At 52.9% G+C, this 21,744-nt stretch overlaps 10 protein-coding genes across 10 annotated transcripts; 5 read left to right on the top strand and 5 right to left on the bottom strand.

Moving 5' to 3' along the window:
- Window positions 1-100: 100 nt before the first annotated feature.
- Window positions 101-1,357, top strand: H6S33_002699 (uncharacterized protein; the record flags this gene model as incomplete). Its single annotated transcript, XM_044834065.1, has 1 exon — window positions 101-1,357. One exon carries the CDS (start codon window positions 101-103, stop codon window positions 1,355-1,357), a length of 1,257 nt encoding a protein of 418 aa, XP_044692860.1.
- Window positions 1,358-2,362: 1,005 nt separating this feature from the next.
- Window positions 2,363-2,650, bottom strand: H6S33_002698 (uncharacterized protein; the record flags this gene model as incomplete). The annotated part of the gene is made up of 1 exon (XM_044834063.1): window positions 2,363-2,650. One exon carries the CDS (start codon window positions 2,648-2,650, stop codon window positions 2,363-2,365), a length of 288 nt encoding a protein of 95 aa, XP_044692859.1.
- Window positions 2,651-3,570: 920 nt separating this feature from the next.
- H6S33_002697 (uncharacterized protein) lies at window positions 3,571-4,944 on the bottom strand (the record flags this gene model as incomplete). The annotated part of the gene is made up of 1 exon (XM_044834062.1): window positions 3,571-4,944. One exon carries the CDS (start codon window positions 4,942-4,944, stop codon window positions 3,571-3,573), a length of 1,374 nt encoding a protein of 457 aa, XP_044692858.1.
- A 658-nt stretch (window positions 4,945-5,602) lies between these two features.
- Window positions 5,603-7,195, top strand: H6S33_002696 (uncharacterized protein; the record flags this gene model as incomplete). Its single annotated transcript, XM_044834061.1, has 1 exon — window positions 5,603-7,195. The coding sequence occupies one exon, from the start codon at window positions 5,603-5,605 to the stop codon at window positions 7,193-7,195; it is 1,593 nt and encodes a 530-aa protein (XP_044692857.1).
- A 2,085-nt stretch (window positions 7,196-9,280) lies between these two features.
- Window positions 9,281-9,886, bottom strand: H6S33_002695 (uncharacterized protein; the record flags this gene model as incomplete). Its single annotated transcript, XM_044834060.1, has 1 exon — window positions 9,281-9,886. The coding sequence occupies one exon, from the start codon at window positions 9,884-9,886 to the stop codon at window positions 9,281-9,283; it is 606 nt and encodes a 201-aa protein (XP_044692856.1).
- A 766-nt stretch (window positions 9,887-10,652) lies between these two features.
- On the top strand, window positions 10,653-11,398 carry H6S33_002694 (uncharacterized protein; the record flags this gene model as incomplete). Its single annotated transcript, XM_044834059.1, has 3 exons — window positions 10,653-10,693; window positions 10,752-11,269; window positions 11,325-11,398. The coding sequence occupies 3 exons, from the start codon at window positions 10,653-10,655 to the stop codon at window positions 11,396-11,398; spliced, it is 633 nt and encodes a 210-aa protein (XP_044692855.1).
- Window positions 11,399-11,762: 364 nt separating this feature from the next.
- On the bottom strand, window positions 11,763-12,228 carry H6S33_002693 (uncharacterized protein; the record flags this gene model as incomplete). The annotated part of the gene is made up of 4 exons (XM_044834058.1): window positions 11,763-11,816; window positions 11,876-11,983; window positions 12,051-12,119; window positions 12,181-12,228. 4 exons carry the CDS (start codon window positions 12,226-12,228, stop codon window positions 11,763-11,765), a joined length of 279 nt encoding a protein of 92 aa, XP_044692854.1.
- Window positions 12,229-12,578: 350 nt separating this feature from the next.
- H6S33_002692 (uncharacterized protein) lies at window positions 12,579-14,760 on the top strand (the record flags this gene model as incomplete). The annotated part of the gene is made up of 6 exons (XM_044834057.1): window positions 12,579-12,756; window positions 12,829-12,960; window positions 13,012-13,134; window positions 13,190-13,321; window positions 13,374-14,168; window positions 14,240-14,760. 6 exons carry the CDS (start codon window positions 12,579-12,581, stop codon window positions 14,758-14,760), a joined length of 1,881 nt encoding a protein of 626 aa, XP_044692853.1.
- Window positions 14,761-16,774: 2,014 nt separating this feature from the next.
- On the bottom strand, window positions 16,775-18,192 carry H6S33_002691 (uncharacterized protein; the record flags this gene model as incomplete). The annotated part of the gene is made up of 3 exons (XM_044834056.1): window positions 16,775-17,431; window positions 17,514-18,053; window positions 18,115-18,192. The coding sequence occupies 3 exons, from the start codon at window positions 18,190-18,192 to the stop codon at window positions 16,775-16,777; spliced, it is 1,275 nt and encodes a 424-aa protein (XP_044692852.1).
- Window positions 18,193-19,517: 1,325 nt separating this feature from the next.
- H6S33_002690 (uncharacterized protein) lies at window positions 19,518-21,313 on the top strand (the record flags this gene model as incomplete). Its single annotated transcript, XM_044834055.1, has 3 exons — window positions 19,518-19,748; window positions 19,832-20,853; window positions 20,914-21,313. The coding sequence occupies 3 exons, from the start codon at window positions 19,518-19,520 to the stop codon at window positions 21,311-21,313; spliced, it is 1,653 nt and encodes a 550-aa protein (XP_044692851.1).
- Between the last annotated feature and the right edge of the window lie 431 nt (window positions 21,314-21,744).

Genomic DNA, 21,744 nt, shown 5'->3' with positions numbered 1-21,744 from the left:
CTGCTCTATAACACAAACCGCCACAAAACTCACCACCACACAGTTAAAGAACCCCCAAAACAGAAACCAGCAAAGAACGCACATACCTGTACTATTAACCATGCTCATCGTCGACTCCGCGCCCGCCCCCGCGGCAGCAGTCAATGACCAGCAGCTCCCCGACCTCGCAAAGCTCACCATCTCCGAGCCCACCCCCATCACCGTAGAAACCATACCCGCCATAGAAGATGCCCCAGCCCCTGCACCCGCCGCCCCAGCGCACGTCCACCCCGACGGCCCCAAAGTGTCCGCGCCCTTCCAATTCGGCTCGCGCCTGCTCCTCTCCGAAGACGAAGTCTTCACCTTCAACGCCTGGGACCACGTCGAGACGGACCCGGCCTACAAAGCCTACAGCGCGGCGCAGTACGCCAGCCAGCGGAGCAAGCCCGTCAGCGCGAGCGACAAGAAGCGCTTCATGAGCGACCCCGCAAAGTGGTGGGACCTCTTCTACAAGAACAACAAGGAGAACTTCTTCAAGGACCGCAAGTGGCTGCAGCAGGAGTTTCCCATCCTGGCGGAGGCGACGCGCGAGGGCGCGGGCGAGGTGGTCATGGTGGAGCTGGGGTGCGGCGCGGGGAATACGCTGTTTCCGGTGCTGAAGCAGAATGCGAATGAGGGCTTCCGTATCGTGGGGTGTGATTTTAGCGCGAAGGCGGTGGAGGTGGTGAGGACGCAGCCGCTGTATGCGGAGCATGTGGGGAGTGGGAGGGTCAGGGCAGAGGTGTATGATTTGTCGGAGCCGGATACGCTGCCGGTGGGCGTGGAGGAGGGGACGGTGGATGTGGTGATCATGGTGTTTGTGTTTTCTGCGTTGGCGCCCGAGCAGTGGAGTGCGGCGCTGGGGAATGTTAGACGGATGCTGAAGAAGGGCGGTAAGGTCCTGTTCAGGGACTATGGGAGAGGTGACTTGGCCCAGGTCAGGTTCAAGGCGGGAAGGTATCTCGACGAGAACTTCTATGTTAGAGGTGACGGGACGAGGGTGTACTTCTTTGAGCAGTGGGAGCTCAGGAAGATATTTACCGGTGAAGCAGGAGAGACTGAGGAGGTCAATTACAAGACCGAGAACGGGGAAATAAAAGAGAGGGAGAAGAAACCTGTGGTCGAGGAACAGGTGCCGCAAGAGGAAGAAGAGACACAGGAGGAGCCAATCACAACGGTAGAGAAGACCGAGGAGGAACAGCAGCAAACGTTCCCGGAAGGCGATTTTGGCGGCTTTGTGGCAAGGGAGATGGGCGTGGATAGACGTCTGCTCGTAAACCGAAAGCGGCAGCTGAAGATGTATCGATGCTGGATGCAGGCGGTTTTCGAGAAGCTTTAGATATCTTACAAGTAGATAGATAGATAGATTTCCTTTAATAATACACTTTTACGTCCTTTTTTTTAAAAAAAACTCATGGTGATCAACAATATCCCAGCGGCCATAGAACTCTAAAGATTACACCAAGGGTCAAGAGAGAAACCAAATTGTCTAAGTTGCGATTGTGAGGCCAGTGGGATCGATTTCATACACAACCTACATCTTGGCACACCGCCAAGCTCAAGTATCACTCCCAGCACAGCATCCACCATGGGCGAGTGGTCTAGTGGTTAGACTGCTCGTCAGGTTAGACACCGCGTGTTTACCCAGGGTAAGGTCCTGGGTTCAAACCGGGGGTGGGGGTAGTAGCGCTCAATCAGTAATAAGTCGCTGCAGTACCTTTTGTTCTTTTTTTCTCTTTTTTTTTTTCTAGCTACGGGGATGGAGAGATAAAGTATGAGAGCAAGGAACAATAATTACTAGGTATAGTAGAAAGGGGAAGCTGAGAATGGAGGCAAATCATACGTAGCCCATACATGACTGCACGGTGCCGGCAACAGCTGGTATGGCTGGCTATAAAGTTCGATGCATCCACCACGCATTGCTACTACTCTAGGCTGTGGATACGGTTAGGAGCAGAGCGGTAGCCTTGTCGAGCCATTGTGTCCCCGGAAACTGTACCATATGACCTGATCCGTCACGGCTGTTGTGGACATAGTATGTGTTGAGGGCGCTGCTTCATGGGGTATCACTCGGAGGGGATATTCGTTTGGTTGGGTGGTGTGCCTCTTCGAAGGCTGTGGATAGATTAATATACTATGGTTTGTAACCTTGTGAGTAGGCAGGTAGGTAGGTATGTGGACATGTGGGTCTCCTCACGCTTATACAGAGGTACGGTTGAGCGTACGTGGAATAAAGACAAAGAAATCAGCTTCTATTAAAAAAAAAAACTAAAACTAACAACTACGAATAACCAACAACAACAACTAATACAAGAAGCAATAAGCAAAACTAAACACCCTTTCTCTAACGTCTCGCACTACCACCCCTCAGCGGCGCCTGCGACCCCGGAAAGCCACTCGAGCCCTTCCACGGCTCGTTGTGCTGGCTCTTGAACGGCACTGCCCGCGCCTTGTGGGTCTGCTGGGCTTTGGATATGAGTGGCTTCTTGCTCCCCTGCTCCCACGGTTTTGTTAGTGGCTTGTTGGTGGAGGTGGAGGAGGGGCGGTTGTCGGTGTGCGAGACGCCGTTCATGATGCTGGAGACGGCGAGGCCGATGAGGATTGCGGAGGCGGTGACGCGGGGGGTTGCCATGGTTGTTTGGTGTTTTTTTGGGGGGGTGGGTTTCTGTGGTGGTTAGTTTATGGCGAGTATGAGAGGGGAAGGGAGTATGGGGGGATGCAAGGGGTGGGGGGGATGTATTGATATTTATAGAGGAGGTGGGTGTGCATGTGGTTCTTTATCCCCTTTCTACTCTACTTGAAAGCTTAATTAGTATATTGCTGGGGGTGGTGGATATTGAATCTTGTAACATGCTCTGTGGGTGCTAGCTTCTATTATATTGCAGTAAGAGGAGTGTTACGGTTACATGGATGGTTTCTTACTGAGCGATCATTGACACATTGCATGCGGCGACGTTAGATGCGTGGTTAGGGAAGATCTATTTTCTCAAGTTATTCGAAGGATGGTAGTCATATAAACGCGAAGGCTAGAGCAGGAAATCAGGGCTCTTAGAAGAGGCATGGCGAGAAACTGGGTTGTTGAGAAGGCCGTACGTTGAAAAACGAGGGAAGCCCATGGCCAAAAGGCGTGGTTTCAGGTGCAGCCAGATAGACACACCCAAGCAACCCCACTCTTGGAGAATCGATAGCATTCAAGTTACCTGGAGACACAATGGAAGCGAAAAAATGTCGCTAGAAGAAACAAAGAGAACATAAATGCATGCCATGTAATACGAGTGCATTGTGAAAGACAGAGGGTGCGTAATCATAGGTTATCACTCGCCCTCACTGGCGCTGCGTGGAGATGGCAGAACCTCTCTCGATATAAGGACTAAAAATCCGGACTCATAAAGTGAATATCAAAATATCAAGTAATGTGGAACGGTAGGAGCATTGATTGCAAATATATAACAGGAGTATCACTCTATGCACAATCACAATGAAACGAAGACAAAACCAGAAACAAAATCATTACTTTTATTCTAATATACAAACCCCCATCCCCTCCCCCATCTACAACCTCGACTCCACACTCTCCTCCACCCCCTTCTCATCCCCGCCCCTCGGCGTCTCATTGATCTGCACCCTCTTATCCTCCCCCCCACTCACAATCCCCACTTCGCTCCACTCCACCGCAAACACCTTCTCCCTGCCACTAACCCCCTCCCCCTCCCTCCTAATCACAAACACACTCCCACTGCCCGCCGCCCTCACATCCCACACCCTCACCGTGCCATCATGCCCCGCCGACGCCATCATCCACTCACTCTCCCCGCCCGCACACAGCGCCGCAACACAGTTCGTATGGCCCCTCAGCGTACTCGCTGCCACCTCACTCGCGCTCGCGCGCGGGTCATGCAGCGTGATATGCCTTGCCGTGCTGCCGGCGGCCAGCAGCGACAGACCCGGCAGCACACACACACTCGCGATCGGGTGCTGCGTCGTGCGTGTATCCACCAGCCTATGCGTGGCCAAGTCCCACGTGCGGATGGTGTGGTCCCATCCGACGGAGTAGGCCACTGTTGCGTCCTTGCCGTCAAACTCGACGGCTGCCACCGGGCCTGTGTGGCCGGACAGGAGCGCCAGGGCGCCGTACCGCGGGACGGCGGAGGGCGCGGTCTTGCGCTTCTTGGTGGGCTTTGGGGGGAGGGCGGCGGCGGGGGCGGGGGGGAGGGAGGTGGGGGTGGTGGACCAGACGCCCACGGTGCTGTCGGAGGAGGCGGAGAGGATGTGCGTGCTGCGCGGGTCGACGGCGAGGTGCTCGACGGTAGATTTGTGGCCGAGGAGCTCGGCGAGCGGCGTGATGGCGTCGGCGCCGTCGGCGGAGGGGTCGTACGACCAGAGGCGCAGGGTGCGGTCCATTCCCGCAGTGACGAGGCCGGCGCCGTTGTGAGTCCATTTGGCGGCTTTGATGGGGGCGCTGTGCCCCGGTGCTTCGGAGAGGACCTGGCCGCTGAGGTTCCAGATGCGCGCGATGCCGTCGTAGGAGCCGGAGAGGATGAGCGGGGAGGAGAGGGAGGAGGAGGTGGTTGGGGAGAGCGTGTGCACGCTGGACACCCAGTCGTCGTGCTGGAAGGCCGCGCGGAACTTTGGCGGGACGACGGCGCGCACGTACTCGAGCGTGATGACGCTCTCGGCGCTGAGGCCGTGCTGCGTGAGGTAGGCGTCGAGCGAGGTGCGCAGGAAGGACCCGGATGCGAGGAAGTCGAAGGGCACGGGCGTGGAGGTGTCGAGGAGGTGGTTGATGATCTGGGAGAGGCCGTAGCGCTTGAGGTTTGAGGGGACGAGGATGGGCGCGGCGGGCACGGCGATGTCGGGGTGGCGGGTCACGAATTGGACTTGCACCTTGGAGGTGGGGGAGGGGTCGGTGTCCATTGCGGTGTCCATTGTGTGCAGATTGCTATATCAGGGGATATAGACCGGTGCAGATTGCTATATCAGGGGATATAGACCGGTGCAGAAGAGTGTATTTTGCTGTGCTGGCGGTGAGGTTCTTCAATTGCGGGCTGAAGATGGGTTTTGGTCGTGATGTTCAGCAATTGCTCTCCGAGACAGAGCTGAGAAAAAACGATCCGAGAAACGCGGCTCTGCAGGGCCGGGTAACGGGGGGATGGGTGCCGGGTAACGGGGGGATGGGTGCCAGGGTAACCTCAGCCGGGTCGAGTGAAGAAGAAGAAGAGGAGAGCTCGGTCACGTCACAGCACGACGGGAGAAGAGAGAGAGAAGAGCTGCACAGAGAAAGACACCACGGAGAGAGAGACACAACTGACAGCTCTTGGGCCTCAATTCAGCAGTTCTCCATATCCTTTCTATTCTCTCAATCTTCTCATTCCTCTCGGCCCACTCAGTCAGCTCTTGGTCTTTCAGACGCCCATCCCAGAGACACCGCATCCCAGAGACAGCCAGCCAGAGACAGCCAGCCAGAGCTCCCCCAGAGAGAAAGACATCATACAGATATCACAGAGACACTTACAACCCCCCACCCAACCAATCCCTCGGCCCCCTCAAATACAATTCTCCCCCCATATACAAACACACCGCCACCATGCCGCCCAAGCGCATGACCGCAAACCCCACCAAGCCCGCGCGCTACCGCCCCGGCAAACCCACCGCCCCCGAGCACTCCGACACCTCCGACGCCTCCGACACCTCCGACTCCGACTCCGAGTCCGCCTCCGCCCCCCCCAAGATCCCCAGCACCACCACCACCACCAAAGCCGACTCCGCCCCCGCCATCGTCTCCTCCGCGCTCAAAAAGGTCGACCTCAACAAACGCTTCGAGCAGTCGCGCAAAGACGAAGAAGCGCGCGCCGCGCTCGCCGCCCAGGCCGCCGCCGCCGAAGAAGCCGCTGCTGCCGCCGCTGCAGAAGCGGAGAAAGAGAGCAGCAGCGAGTACACCTCCGAGGAAGACTCCGAAGAAGAAGAATCCGAAGAAGAGGCGCCAAAAAAGCTCCTCCTGCGCCCAACGTTCATCCCAAAGAACAAGCGCAACGCCCCCGCCGAGGACCCCGAGGCCGTGCAGAAGCGCAAAGCCGAGGAGGAGGCGCGCGCAAAGGAGGAGGCGAAGGTGCTCCTCGAAGAACACATCAAGCGCGACCTCCTCGCCAAGGCCGCCGGCCGCAAAGGGTGGGACGACAATGACGATGAAGATGCTACGGGTGTTGACGACACGGACGCGCTCGACCCGGCGGCCGAGCGCGCGGCGTGGAAGCTGCGGGAGCTGATGCGCGTGAAGCGGGAGCGCGAGGCGCTGGAGGCGATTGAGAAGGAGCGCGAGGAGGTTGAGCGGCGGCGCACGATGGATCCTGAGTTGCGGAGGAGGGAGGATATGGAGTATGTGCAGAAGCAGCGGGAGGAGAAGAAGGAGAGTCGCGGGCAGATGGGGTTCCTGCAGAGGTATTATCACAAGGGCGCGTTTTATCAGGATGATGGGTCCGAGGTCATGAAGAAGAACTATGCGACGGCGCAGGTGGAGGATGAGGTCAAGAATCGCGATGTGCTGCCGAAGTATATGCAGGTGCGCGGGGATGAGGTGGGGAAGAGGGGGAGGACGCGGTGGACGCATTTGACGGCCGAGGATACGAGTATGCAGAATGGGGGCAGCCCGTGGTTTGAGAAGAGTGGCAGTAATAGGAGGGCGGCGGAGAAGATGGGTGGTATGAGGGATGATGAGAGGTTCATGCCTGATAAGGACAGGCAGAGAGAACGCGGCGGTGAGGAGAGAAGAGATAACCGGGGTCCTCCACCACCGCGGAACGATCGAGACCGTGACTTTGGTGATCGGAGGCCTCCAGAAGGTCCGCGCAGAGACCGTGAAGGTGGCGACAGGGGCGGTGATCGATACCGTGGCAGTGGAGCCAGAGACGGCGACAGAGACAGACGCGGGCCTCCCAATGACCGAGAATGGGGCGACCGGAGATCCAGAGACTCCCAGCGAGATAGAGACGGCCGCCGAGAAAGATACTCCGGTGACAGAGACCGGGAACGAAGACGCACGCGATCACCGCCACGACGACGTGACGATGGCGACAGAGACCGGGATAGGGATAGGAAGCGCCCGCGGTCACCGCCGAGGCGGAGGGATGAGGACTCGGGGGATGGGGATAAGAGGCGGCGGACGGAGGTGCCGGCTGCGTAGGTTGTCTGCGGGTTGGTTTTGTATTATTAGTATCTAGATTGAGTGTGTAATTTCCTTGTTTCTTAAAAATGGCTAATGAATGGATAGCGTGGTTTAATATATCGATTCGATATCATTGCGAGGTCCTTATGATTTTTATTTGTTAATTGTAGAGTGAATGTGGTTGATATTGCTGTGGGTGGTGGGTGGTAATGATCGCAGCTGCAGAAATGGTCGTGATGAACCTTCGCATCCTAGCAGTAGCTCCCTTGTCGTTGAGCTTCGAGTGACACGCCATGTTCCAATCACACGCACACTCATCCACCGTCAACCTCCAACCCCTCCATCCTCCATCATCATCACCATTACCATCCATCACCACAACTAATATACTTTCCTCCCCCCAGCAGAGGAGCATCTACATAAAACTAGAAGGTTCCTTGTCCCATGCTGATCTGGGCATGAGACTACCTCAACCCGCAAATTACGCTTGAACTACCAGACAGACCCTCACAGAAAGCTCACTCGCTAGTGGCAGCCATCATGAGCAGCCCGCTCACCGGCCTCAGCTGGAGTTCAGTGCCTGCATCAACGCATGCACCAACAGGGCCTGGGTGGACGGCGCCTTGTTTCTACTTCGGGCGGAATGGACAGAATAACAGTTGGAACTACCAGTCTTGTGGCAGGAACCAAAAAAAAAAAACATAGATAAAAAAGAGATTAACGCACACAGCTCATACAGAAAATATCGACTGGTTTTCGGTTACTCCTGTTTGTCATGATGACCAAGGGCAGGGCGGCTTCTACTAATACTCGAAGATAGTTTCGATATCAGAGTTCTAGATGCATTGAGGGTTCGGGTATCTTGAGGTTTTATCTCGGTGTTGGCTAATAATGCAAGCCTTACCACATAGAAGATAGAGGCTCCGGTGCAGTTGCACTACAAACGACAAAGTAGATATCACGCCCACTGAGTGCCTGCACAAAGAATCTATCCACCCATAGATGCCTCTAGGCCTGGAGATGACATCCGAAGCTGCTAATTACCCTGTCGCTATCAAATAGGTGGTGCGAGTTACAGCTCGTGAATTGGATCGCTATTAATGAAGCCAGCAGTCCATAAGGATTCTGGCTTTAGTTTTCCCGAGATCGTATTAAGAAGAATCCCTCCTCAATGGAAAACTACACACCGCAAAAAAGTGCATGATAAAGCTCAAATAATTACAATCAACGATATGATGGTCATTACCGCGCCTGTGGTTAACTACCCAGGAAGTAGTGTCTTTACCGTTCAAAAACCTGCCTCGAAACATAAATTTCGATGATGGGGCAGAGCATAGTTATATCTACGCATAATATACACCCGGGAACCTACAGGAAATAACTACAAATTAAGATAGCCTTAGGAGATTCATAACTTGACTAATATCAAGAACTCACCCTCCAGATTGAGGACTTTCAAAATCGCCGGGATGCTCGAGTGATAACTCGTGAGGCAATAACTTCTATGTCTATAGGCAAGTTATGATACGTAGTTTCTTGAGTTAATCTTCCAAATTTCATTTATGTTTCTGCACCTTGCCGATCCAATTGTGGTGTGATTTAGAGGCATAGTGGTGCTTTATCTTGGCTTAATGGATTGTTAGGGACTTGGCGTCGAAAAGCTATTACTACGAAACTAAAAGCTTGCTAGGTTTTGTGTCGTGAAAACGCCGGTATGGTCATGTTTATCTAGCGTTACAAGTTAGAGACTCCGGAGTCAAGTCTCAAGAAGCCTTGAGGTCACAGAGGCCCTCCTTCGAATCTATTATTTGTTTTACGCAACAGGGGATCTGCTGGTTAGATCGACTGTGGACTTTGGGTGTCACAAGCAATAGACGAACAATGATTTCTTGGCCAGGTTTTTTTGACTTCTTTAAAAACCTTCGTCCTTGATTACCAGCCCGTACCCCAGAACCCCGAATTCCACCAAATGTCAATGACCCAAAGAAATTTCTAAGAATACCGCAGAAAAGAACTGCCACACAGCGCCAATTCTATCGCTATGTATATCTAGATACAAAATTACTCCATTCCGAACCATATCCCAATTACCGCACACCCATCTCAGCCCACCGCTCTCTGCTCCTCCTCCTCCAAAAGCTCCTTCTCCCCCCCCTTCCCCAACACCTCCTTCGCCCTCTTCTCAAACGCCTCCACCATGATATTCACAATCTTTGGCGCCACCGCGCCGCTCAGCGCCGCATACACCGGGTTCTTGAACGCAAACTCGATATGCAGCTCGACATCGCTGCCCTTCCCCTCGCCCCTCGGCCTGATCTCCCACCGCGTCTTGAGCGACTTGAAGAGCTCGTTCTGCGAGGCGTCCGCGCGCACAATCAGCTTCGCGGGCTCGCACTCCACCTTGCTGCGGAACGTCTCGTCGTAGTTGCCCCAGCCCACGCGCAGGTCGGCCTCGGTGGGGAGGTTGTCCTGCGCCGAGTACTGCGTCACGTGCGAGCCGACGCAGTAGGGCAGGAACTTGTGGTAGTTGTTGATGTCGGACACGAGGCTGTACAGCTGGCCGGCAGCGTACGGGAAGGACCGCACCTCGGAGAACTTTTGGGGGCCGCCGCCGACGCCGGCGATGTTGAGGAAGGTGCGGATGAAGGGGGACTGGGAGGGCCGTGGGACGGCGAGCTTGGGGAGGCGTAGTGATATTCGGGGTGGCATGGCGGGCGGGCGGGCGGGTGGGTGGGTGGGTTGGTGGGCTGGCTGGTACTAGGTGGTGATGGTCTGTGGTTTGGAGGTGGGGAATGTCTTACTTTAAGGCGTCAGAGGTGTTTCGGAAGGTAGCTTTACTTGGAGTAGTAGCGGGCTGCCAAGAGTTGTTTGGAGGCTTCTTGGAGACTTTTTTTTTGTTGAGCCTCGAAACAGAGGGGGAAAAGGTGTCAAGGCTATCATTGTTTCTCGGAAGCACAGTGAAGATTGAAGAGGGAATCCATCAAGTCAAGATGCAGTGCTGCCTGCATGCATAGTATTTAATGCGAAAGTGATGAGTATAATACATTCAACAAATTCAACCCGAATCCACACAGCGCAATTAAGCTGTGGATTGCACTATCAATTGTTAAAGCACAAGTTCGTTTGCAAACCCACCAATCGAGTCCGTCCTCTGCTCACATATATATATGTGATCTACAGCAGATGTTGATAAAAAATGATAATCCCCATCAATCCGTTTCATGCGCGTTTCAACGGAACAACGATTCTCCACCATTCGGAGAGCCTCCAGGGATATTGTTCCGCACATGTCAGAGAACTTGCATATTTCCACATCCCAACAATTTGCAGAGGTGCTCTGATCGATCCCTCAACTGGGTTTAAAAAGAAACCCTTCCCCCTCCCGCCCTCTGATCCCTACCACGATCACACCTCCCTCCATATAAATATAAATAATTATACCCAGAACACTTCACGACTCACGATATAGCACTCAATGGAGCGCTCACGAGCAAAGAGGTCCTTCAAAGATCAATAGTGAGTTCCTAATTAATTCCCGCCTAGCACTTAATAGAAACTGATCAAAAGAAAACAGCCTTATCGCCTACAACGCCCTCTCCTGCGTCCTCTGGTTCGGTGTCCTCGGCCGCACCATCCTCCTCCTCCCTCTTGTTGGGTACGAGAATGTCTACGGCGGCGTCGGCGAGTACACCAAGCTCACGCAGACCCTCGCGCTGCTGGAGATTGCCCACATTGCCCTCGGGCTCCTGCGCAGCTCGCTCTTCACCACGGTTGTGCAGGTCTCGTCCCGCATCCTGCTCGTGTGGGGGGTCACAAACCTCTTCGAGGCGCCTCAGGAGTCGCTGGCGTACAGCACTATGCTCATCGCTTGGTCGCTCACGGAGGTATACAGGTACAGCTACTACGTTACGAACATTGTGGGCCGCACCCCCGGGTTCTTGAAGTGGTTGAGGTATAACACGTTTTTTGTCCTGTACCCGTTGGGGGCGGGAAGTGAGGCGGTTTGCATCTTCCGTGCGCTGTCCGAGGCGAAGGAGTTCAACACCAACTATTACTACTTCTTGGTTGCGGTCTTGCTCACGTACCCTCCTGGTATGTTTCCCAAATGCGGTTTTGTTTGCTGGACGAGAGCTGACTGGTGATGCAGGTCTGTACAAGCAGTACACCCACATGATTTCTCAGCGCAGGAAGAACATCAGGGGCAAGAAGAGACAGAACTAGACGCCTAAACATTACTCTGCAAGTGCGCTTCGAAGGTCGATAGTGGTCAGGCTGTTATTTGGGCAGAATATTGGACACGTGGCAAGATGTAGGAGCAGAACTGAGATTTGTCACTACGCTTCACATTAGATACCCAGGGAAACCTTTTTTTTACGCCGTATTATTAATGTTTCATCGACCGGTCCGTAGAAATATAGATCTCAAAAAGATTCTCTCTTGTCAAATTTTCGCTTGAGTTCAGTCCTGAGTCGCATGTCCTGCATTTTGGTATTAAGAACGCCCTCTTTTCCCATTCACTGTCTACATTCTTCCCTACTGTGCTGTCTCCCAAAATCCCGCGATCCATAAATTCGTAGTTGTGCGCCTAGTCTACATCAACGCCCTTCACTCTGAGCTCCTTCTTGGCCTGCTCAATTTCCTGTGATTCCACTCCGTTAGTTCTGATCGCAACAAGCCTACACAACCCTCAAAACATACCGTAACAAGCTCATGGTACGCGGCCTCTGTGTCGTTAAAAGTAAAGATTCCCCATCCTAGGGAGAAAAGAAGATATGCGCCGAACGAAACGAGCGCCCAGAACGGAAGCTACAAGTCGCGCACGTATTAGCACAGCTCAGAGACAACATTCAGAGTGGAGTGAGGTAAAACATACAACTGGGATAATCTCTTCCTGAACCTTTGCCGGAAACGGGATCAGGCCAAGAAACGCCGCGAGGTAGAGCTAGAGGAGGTTCAAGTCAATACTCTATTCCATAAGATGTAGTAGATAGGGGGATACACACGGAGCTGAACAGCAGCAAGGCGGAGATGGTTTCGATCGCGCGGGTCATTGTAAAGGTTTTAAGATATAAACAAAAACAAGTATTGTGAAAGGAGCGTGGTAGAAGCGGGTAGGGTGTGTTTGGGGAATTGTTCGAGGATTGGAAGGTGTAAAGGAGAGTGATGATGATTTCCTGCGGCTGTTTCGGGGGTGGTTAGGTTAGGTGGCCCTTGCAGTGTTGGCACGCTAACGTGCCCTTCAGCTGCTATTGCGGGCCCCACGTGTGATAGCGAAACATCTTATATTTTCACGTGTGATAGCGAAACACCTTATATTTCCACTACCCCGCGATTGAATCATCTATCATTTCAGTCAGTTTCTCCCTTTTTCTAGCGGTACACGAAGCTTGTCGAATCGAAAATGGCATCTCAGGACCCAGTGCAGTCCCTTACGGCGATATTCAAGGCGGAGGAACAGGAGGGCAAGGATTTGGTCCCGGTACTCGAGATGTTGAAAGCACTGAACCCCGAGAAGGCCGAGGAAGATATGGAGAAGCTGAAGCAGGCGGTAAAGGCCTGTGCAGATGCTAGTCGTGAAGGTATGGGATTATACGTTTTGTAAAGCTACTATTTCCATGGAGCATTTGTAGCTAACTACGAGTGCCGTGTAGAGGAATGGCGTACGCCAATTGGTGAAGCTCAGATACTCACGTTCTTCCAGAGTGTACTTGCATCAAACTACAAGGACCATGACATCTGTCTCCACTCTCTTCGTCTCCTTGGGAACTGTTGTGCCGATAATGGTGATTTTTACCCTTTCCCGGTTGTTGGGAAATTCTAACTCAAAAATCCAGACAAGAACCGCCAACGTGTGATCGATAATCCGGAGTCCCTTACCCCAATACTTGAATGTATAAAAAACCCAGATTTACAAAAAGTTGGACTTATGGTCCTTCATAATATTTGCCTAGACTACGGTTTGTTTCCTCACCAGTTTTGGAAGTAGCTTGGGTGAAGCTAACTCTTCAAGAGAGCCCTCCCAGTTGAAAGCTATCTCGGACGGCGCCTGTCCTGTTCTTTTGGAAATAATCGGACGTGAAGGGTTCCTAGAAGACGAGGAGCTTGACTACTTTGGCCGTGTTCTCGAGCTACTTGTTTCTCATGGTAAACATGAATCCATACCCTCGAGGAACTGCCACTCGCTGACACAAAGTAGATGCTGGAAAAGAAGCTTGTCCCCCCTCGGCTCTGAAGACATTCCTCTCTCTTGCCACTTCCCCGCTATGCTCATTTGACGATCAGCTCTCACTCTCCACGCTAATCTCATCACTCCTCACCTCGTCAGAATTCCAAACCACCCTAATCTCTTCTGACCTATTCCCACAAACTCTCGATCTTTTCGAGAAGTCACTTACCCCCCCGGAATCCGACTCGGAAAAGCAGGATGCTAAACTCATCGCCCACGCCCGTAAAGCCCTTCTAGAGAACATTGGTGATTTGTCCTCTCATAACGACTTCCGGGATGCATACCCTCTTTCTAGCCCTGTCATCGCCCGCGTTCGGGGCTGGCTGAACGAGACGGATGATGAAAAGATAGACTTGACCGTAGCTGCTTGTCTTATCCTCGGTAATGTCGGTCGTAGTGATGAGGTTTGCAGCAGTCTGGTGCAGGAATATGAGGTGCACAAAGACCTGTTTGGCATCATAAGACGTACGATCAAGAAGTACAACGACGCTAAAGCTGCGGCTTTGGCTAAGAAAGAGAAGGCAGTGCCTGTTCCAGAGGGAGAGGAGAAGCCAGGTGCGGGACAAGGTGCTGTGGCAGTGGGGGTTCTCCATGCTGCGACGGGAGTGCTAAAGAACCTTGCAATCGCGAAGACAAACAAAGCGGCGCTTGGAAGTGCAGGTGTGTTCGACCTGATATGGGACATGTTGAGCATGGAGGGAGTGGGAGTGGGACAAGTTTGGTATTCGGCTGTTGGACTAGGGAGATTGGTCTGCGTTAATTGCAGTGAGTTCAGCCTCCTTGGTAGTTGGCGTCATCAATTATCACTCACTAATTACTCATGCATCTTTCCGCAGTTGAAAACGTAACTCTCGCATTGCAACCATCTCCCGAGAGAGACGAAAAAACAATTCTTACCCGCTGTCTTGAGATTTACAACACCGCGGAAGAACTACCCACCAGAACCGAAATCGCACGAACCATCGTTGCCATGTTCCGTGTCCTCAACGCCTCATCTACCTACACCTCCACCTCCCCAGAACTGGAGGGAAAGCTCTACACTCACAAGATCGCAGCACCTCTTTGGGGTATGATAACCCAGGACAAATGGCCTGTCGTCCGCACAGAAGGACTGTTTGGACTGGTCATCATGGCGAGAGGTGCAGCGGAGAGCGTGTGGATGGGATGCGGCGTGGAAGAGGAAAAGGCGTTGAAGGAGCTCAAAGCACAGGACCTTGATAATGCCATTATCCTGATGTCTGAGATCAAGAAGAATCTGGGCGATGACGCGGATGATAGGGTTGGAGAATTGTTGAGTGTCTTGGTGGAGAAGAAGGGGAGTGATGTGGCGGAAAGTGTGGCCAGGCTGGCTATCTGATTGTGAAATGTTTAGTATTTGGGAGGATTACATAGTTCGAAAGTTTCAATTCATACCACTTTTTTTTTGCTGACGGTTGCCCTTGCGCTGCCGTAATTACGAACAGAAAGTGAGATGGTGGAGAAGTCTTCGCAGTAGATGAAGCTGAGTTGCTCTCGGAACCACCGTGCTCGTCTCGATATACATATGCCTCCCATGAAATTACACAATAGTACGGCGTCATACGAGGATAGGGCCAGTATGGATATACACATACTGGCTGTAAGGTCAACTACTTGTATGTTTTCCCGTCCCAAACACACCAGCTTCGATGGTGTAGTAATGCCATTGCTTCCTTGTGTTGATTCCGCTCAGGCCGTGTTAATCAGGGTATCGAAGGTTTGATTCCTCCGAGGGCTTTATTTTTATTTTATTTTCTTTATTTCTTTCACTTGGAAGAAGTGGCGTGGGAGAGAGCGCCTGTTTTGTTGGTGATGGACGTTTGATGTTGGGGCTCCATTCCCAGCACCGCGCATGCAATTGTCATAGACTACGGTCTGCATACAATTAAATGAATTAAAAAAAAAAAAAGGCACCGCGCATGCAGGCTACTAAGTATATACACCTAACCCTAGGTTGGCTGGCTCATGTAAGGAAATGAACTGAAAGCCAGCACCACGCCTGGTGCAGTAGTCACCAGGGCTGTTACCTAAGTTCTTGAGTGAATCAAACCGCGCCGGGTCGAAGGTTCGATTCCCACCTTGGGGGAGGATGTGCCTCATTACCACATCCTTTTGTCCCCGAAATTATTTTTATGTGTCCCATTTGCATCCCGCTACTATATTTTTAATTTGTTTTTTGTTTTACTCTTTCTTACTCGATTGTTTTCGTCCGTTAAATGCTAAGACCGTGCGAAATAAATGTATTTCAACTTTTTTTTGACAACGTGCCAAATGGGAGGATGTACATGTATGTATTGTGGTTTGGGTTAGTGATCTAATCTTTTCATCGACTATTACATATTATTTCAATTATGTACTTCTTAAATATGAAAGCTTTGGCTTCAGGGACATGATATGGTTTTCGTAAATTTCCGATTTCTTTTTTTTTTTTTAAAAAAAAAAAAAAGGTTGATGCAAGGCGAAAAAGAAAAATCAAGACTTTTGCAGTTGACTGTAATTCTCGAGCCAAATTATTTTACATAAGCCTCCCATCCGGCTGCATGCATCTCATAGCTACATGTACATACATGTAGGTACATTTTTAACTAGCAGTCTCGCGACCGGAGTCATTGGTCTTGGGAATCCATTGATCTTTTTTATCCCAATTAACCGTGTTCCTCCCTAGCCAAAGTTGACGGAGCCTTTTACCTAACCGCACCTCCACTTGTAATTATAAAGAAACACCGTTGCATACATGACATGTATGTCAACTCCAAGGCCATGCCCCGACCCAGTGAATAGACCGCTCATTAGAGCGTGTTGGCCACGCTTGATTTTCAAATCTTGTGTTCTTGGTAGGGCGAAGCCCACTTATAATGGTTTAATAACTTACACTCCGTTGATGAAAGCTCTCCAGGTACGCAAAGATGCAGTGAGCATCGAACGCAGGCAACTTAAGAGGTGGTTTCTTGGTATCGAGTGATGTCCTATGACGCGATATATGCATGTCAAGAGGAAGATCAACCCCGGCAACATGAATTGGTATTTCAGGAGAAATCGCAAGGTGATAGCGGACCGCAGAGACGTGACTTTAGTACGAGGCCTATGATGCGCTGATATAGATGTACAAGAGGGTGGCCAGTGGGCAGAATCTCAAGGTAAGCAGCACTGACAACATCTTTTTGGGACAGTTATTTTCTGATTCGTTCGATTATATACGACCTGTATACGTATCGCCAGCGCTATGATATATGTCTAGAAAAGAAACAAAGAAAAAACCCGATACATGAATCTAAAAACATGGCTAACAAAAAGAAAGAAGAGGATGCTCTACATGACCAATTGCAAATCTCAAACCCAATTAACCGAGCAATCTAAAACATCCTCATATCCAAGTCTGGCTTCTTCCCTGCCGCGATTCTGCGGATTTGCATTCCATGCCACAGACTCTGCATCCCCACTCCCAAGATTGGAATCATCGAGAGCCACTCACCGCCCTTGATCTTGGCAGGCTTCACCACTGCCTCCTCGTCCGGCAGGTCCTTGTTCAACCACACGCTCTTCGGCACATCGGGGATCAAGCACGCCGGTCTCGCAATGCCCACAAGCTCACAAGCGCCGTCCGTCACCGCCGCCGCCATACCCACACGGCTCCTGAACCCTCCCGTGACCATGATCACGCACCCCTTCTTGACAGCCTTCCTCGCCTTCTCCGAGAACTCCTGGAAGAAGGACTCACGCAGCTTTGTCGACTCGCGCACGGGCTTGCCGTTCGATACCTGGGCCATGCGCGGGTCCTCGTAGGTGCCGCCGGAGATGTCGATAAAGTCGACGCCGGCCTCGTCGAGGGCTGCGACCTGCCCGAGCACCTCTTCGTCGGTGATGCCCATGGATTGGTAGTCGGAGGAGTTGAGCTTCACGCCGATGCAGAACTCGGGGCTGGTGGCGCGGCGGGTCTCTTCGATGATGCGGAGGATGAAGCGGAGGCGGTTTTCGGGGGTGCCGCCGTAGGCGTCAGTACGCCTGTTGATCTGGTTTTTACCGTCAGTCTCTATTTCTTCTTGCTATGGCCTCCGGGCGTAGGTGAGCGGGTGGGTATATATATATACATACCTTGGGACTCAGAAACTGCGTAATGAGATATCCGTGTGCGGCATGCAACTGCACACCCTTAAACCCAGCCAAGTACGACATTCTCGCACCATTCACAAACATCTCCACCACCTCATCAATATCCTTCAGCGTCATCTCCTTCGGCGTCCCAAACAGCAGCGCCTGCGCCAGCTTCGTCAGGAAGCTGCCCTTCAGGTCGAGCCCCACCGCGCTCGGGGCAATATTCTTCGTGAAGAAGCCGCGGGTGCCGGCGCCGAACGGGCTCTGTCGCCCGGGATGGCACAGCTGCACCACGGTGGGCGTGCCGGAGTCCTGGCTGGCGTGCGCCCAGATCTTCCACGCCGAGAGCGCGACGGGGTTCTTGAGGTCCGAGGGGGCGAAGGTGACGTCGCCGGGGCCGCCGAGGAAGCGCGGGTCGACTTGGACGTTGCCGGTCACGAGCATGCCGTATTGGCCTTCGCCCCAGACGCGGTAGACGGTGTTGAGGAGGTCGTTGGGGTGGTGGGAGGTGCCGGAAGAGAGGTTTTCGGCCATGGGGCCCTGGGGATGCGTTAGTCTTTCCTGTCTTTTCTCTCTCTGAGGAGGGTGGGGGAGTGTATACCTTAACGATACGGTTTGGGACCACGAGCCCACATGGTAGCGTTACGGGGGTGGAGAGGATGTCGATTGGAGTAGACATGTTGTTTATTTTTTCGAGGTGAGTTTAAAGGGTCAATGATCGGGTTGCTTGTGACTATTGACTACATAACGGAGCAGGAATATGGGGCCCTATTATATACATACGTCCCCCCCCCTCCCCCCACCTCCGAAGCATTAGCAATCATTCCACTAGTCTTAGGTGCAAGAGGGAAAAAAAAATGGAGTAGCTTTTCACCGAGCCCATGATGCCATAACACATGCAATTAGACAACAGGCGTATATGCACTCGCATATACACCCTAGCTAGTTTTTATCTAACTCCGGAGCTAGCAGGGCGGGAATGTCAAGGTGGGTTTCATTCTCTTGTCCCTTCTTGCAGGGGTCGTTAATAGTAGAGTACATAGGTAGAGGATTGTTAATTCGACGATGATATCTATCTCCAGTGACACAATGAAAGTGGGCAATTTATAAGCCAGTGATTATAAAGCGGGTTTTTTTTTGACTCTTGTGGGATCATGGGAGTACCTATCAGCTACATGTACCAACCAACATTATGTGCATAGATACATGTAGGTATACAAATTAATCTTTGTGGGGGTACTCTATATCGATGTGGAATGAGTGGAATGTGGGGGGGGGGGGGGGGGTGATGGCGGCGTATTCTCGGTGACATGATCGTGAGCAGCGGAGGAATAATTGCCCCATGGGAGGGATCTACATAACTCTATTAAAACATCGGACGAATACAAACTACTCCAACGGGGGCATTTTGCAACACACAGCAGGAGGACGGCATTATTAATCTCCCCGAACAAACGACGCGACGGAAGCACTGACTGACACACGTAGAGTACGTGCGTAGGTGGGTACCTGCGTGAAGGAATCCCGCATAGATTTTTGCTTTGTAAGTATCGATAAGTTGTAACTGTTGCCAGGGGGTAGTCGCTTAAACCGTTGAACGTCTAGGGTACAGCGCCGGGCTAGATGGAGAGCGACTGCCCGCTATCCGATTGGCTGCGGCCAGGGTCCCAGGGTCCCAGGGTCCCAGACGCCCAGCTCCACCCCCCCCCACCCCCGAGTGGTCGGACACGGCGGACACTGGACAGGGCAGCGAGGCTTATCGGCACCCGGTACTAAAAGTACTGCAGTTAGAGTCTCACTGGCAGCGGCGGCGGAACGTCAAATTTTTCCTTTCTGCATCACCAGGTCTTACTCGGTCTCACAAACACTCACAAACACTCACAAAGCGATTGCAGCCCCCACAAACAACAATCCTTGTCACATAATAATAATAAATTATCATAATTGCTATTTTCTTTTCCTTTCCCGCAGCGCAGCGCCTCACCAGCCAACCACAGCCGGTATATGCTCCCCCGCACCAGCGTCTCCCGCTTGCTCACACTCTCTGCTGCTGCTGCTGCCGCCGCCTGCAAACCTGCAAACACTTTCTTCTTCTTCGCTGGTTCAAGTGCAAGCACCAGTATCAGTATCAGTATTCGCATCAGCACCACCACCAACACTCCCAGATACCACAGCACAATGGCAACCTCAACCTCCCCCTCCACCACCACTTCTCCCCCCCCAAGAACTTACAGCGTGAGCACCCCACCACCCCCACCACCCCCACAAAAAACACAAAAAACACAATCACCCACTAACGCACCCCACCCCGCGCCCAGGACGCAGTCACCGCCCTCAACACCCTCCAAACCAACTTCAGCACGCTCGAGTCCGCGCGCACCTCCACAAAGCAGCAGGACTCCCAGCTCCTCGACCAAGTCGTCGAGTCCCTCCGCCGCATCGGCCACGCCCCCGCCGACCTCACCAAACTCAACGTCATCCACATCGCCGGCACAAAGGGCAAGGGCTCAACATGCGCCTTCATCTCCTCCATCCTGTCGCAGTACCGGCCGGCGCCCATCGCAAAGATCGGCATGTACACCTCCCCGCACCTGCGCGCCGTGCGCGAGCGCATCCAGATCAACGGCGCCGCCCTGCCCGAGGACCTCTTCGCGCGCTACTTCTTCGAGGTGTGGGACCGCATTGAGGCGTCGGCGCGCGCCGAGGGCCACGATCCGAGCGTGAAGCCCGCGTATTTTAGGTTCCTGACGCTGGTGGCGTTCCATACGTATCTGCGCGAGGGCGTGGACACGGCGATCCTGGAGGTGGGGATTGGCGGCGGGTATGACTCGACGAATATTGTTGAGTGCCCGACGGTGACGGGGATCACGAGCCTGGGGATTGATCATGTGGGCGTGCTGGGGAGCACGATTGAGGAGATTGCGTGGCATAAGGCGGGCATCTTGAAGGGGGGGCGGCCGATGTTTACGGCGCCGCAGACGGAGGGCGCGATGGGCGTTATCCGGAAGAGGGCGGAGGAGAGGGGCGCGGCGGGGGTGACAGTGGTGGGCGTGCACCCGCAGATTGCGGGGGGTGAGGTGAGGCTGGGGCTGCCGGCGGAGTATCAGAAGGTGAATGCGTCGCTGGCGGTGGCCATTGCGGCGGAGCATTTGAAGTGTCTGGGGGCGCCGGTTGATACTGAGGTGCTGCCGGAGCGGTTTAGGAAGGGGTTGGAGGAGATCGTGTGGCCGGGGAGGTGCCAGGTGAAGGTTGAAGGGAACGTGGAGTGGTGCATCGACGGCGCGCATACCGTCGAGTCGCTTTCTGTAGCGGGTGAATGGTTCTCTGGAAGAGTTGACAAGTGAATACCCCTCCCTCCCTCTCTTTTACTATTTTGCCTTCCCATAGCTAACAATACCAGGAACGCAACCCCCACAAGAGTCCTAATCTTCAACCAACAAACCCGCGACTCCACCGCCCTAATCCGCTCCCTCGCCGCCTCCGTGGCCGCAGTCTCGCCCTTCGACCACGCAATCTTCTGCACAAACGTCACCTGGAAAGACGCCGGCTACAAGGCCGACCTGGTCTCGATGAACACAAACCCCACAGAGGTCTCAGAGCTGCAAGTCCAGAAGACGCTCGAAGCAGCGTGGAAGGAACAGACCGCAGCGTCGGGGAAGCAGGCGGAAACTCATGTCTTGGCGACAATTGAGGGGGCGGTCGGCGTCGTGAGGGAGCTGAGCGCGAAGAGTGATGTCCAGGTGTTTGTGACGGGGAGCTTGCATCTTGTGGGTGGGCTGTTGGAGGTCTTGGATGGGTAGAGGGCGAAGATACCTAGAGGGTTGCTCTTTTTGTTTTAGATCGTGGGTGGTGGCTCCTTCTGGCTTGTCTTCTTTTACACTGTTGTCGTTTTCACGATAGCGGTTTCGTCGAAATTAAAAGTTCTTTCTTGTTGGATATCATGAGTATCACGCATATCTGAGGTTCAATATTATCAATGTCTTCGTTCTTTATAATTTATGGAAAAGGTTCTAAATGGCACCACAGTTCGCTATGATCCAAAACATAGAAAGGTCTACTCGACCTCACCCTTCCTCCGCTAGAGAAATTAAAAATCAAAATAGCCTCCAAATTAAATTAAAACAAAACGAAAAAAGAACAAAAGGTACTGCAGCGACTTATTGCTGATTGAGCGCTACTACCCCCACCCCCGGTTTGAACCCAGGACCTTACCCTGGGTAAACACGCGGTG

Source organism: Morchella sextelata (assembly GCF_020137385.1).
Source record: "Morchella sextelata strain SCLS chromosome Unknown scls_13, whole genome shotgun sequence".
Taxonomy (NCBI): domain Eukaryota; kingdom Fungi; phylum Ascomycota; class Pezizomycetes; order Pezizales; family Morchellaceae; genus Morchella; species Morchella sextelata.
The sequence above is the reverse complement of the archived record's forward strand: the minus strand, read 5'-3'. Positions and strand labels throughout refer to the sequence as shown.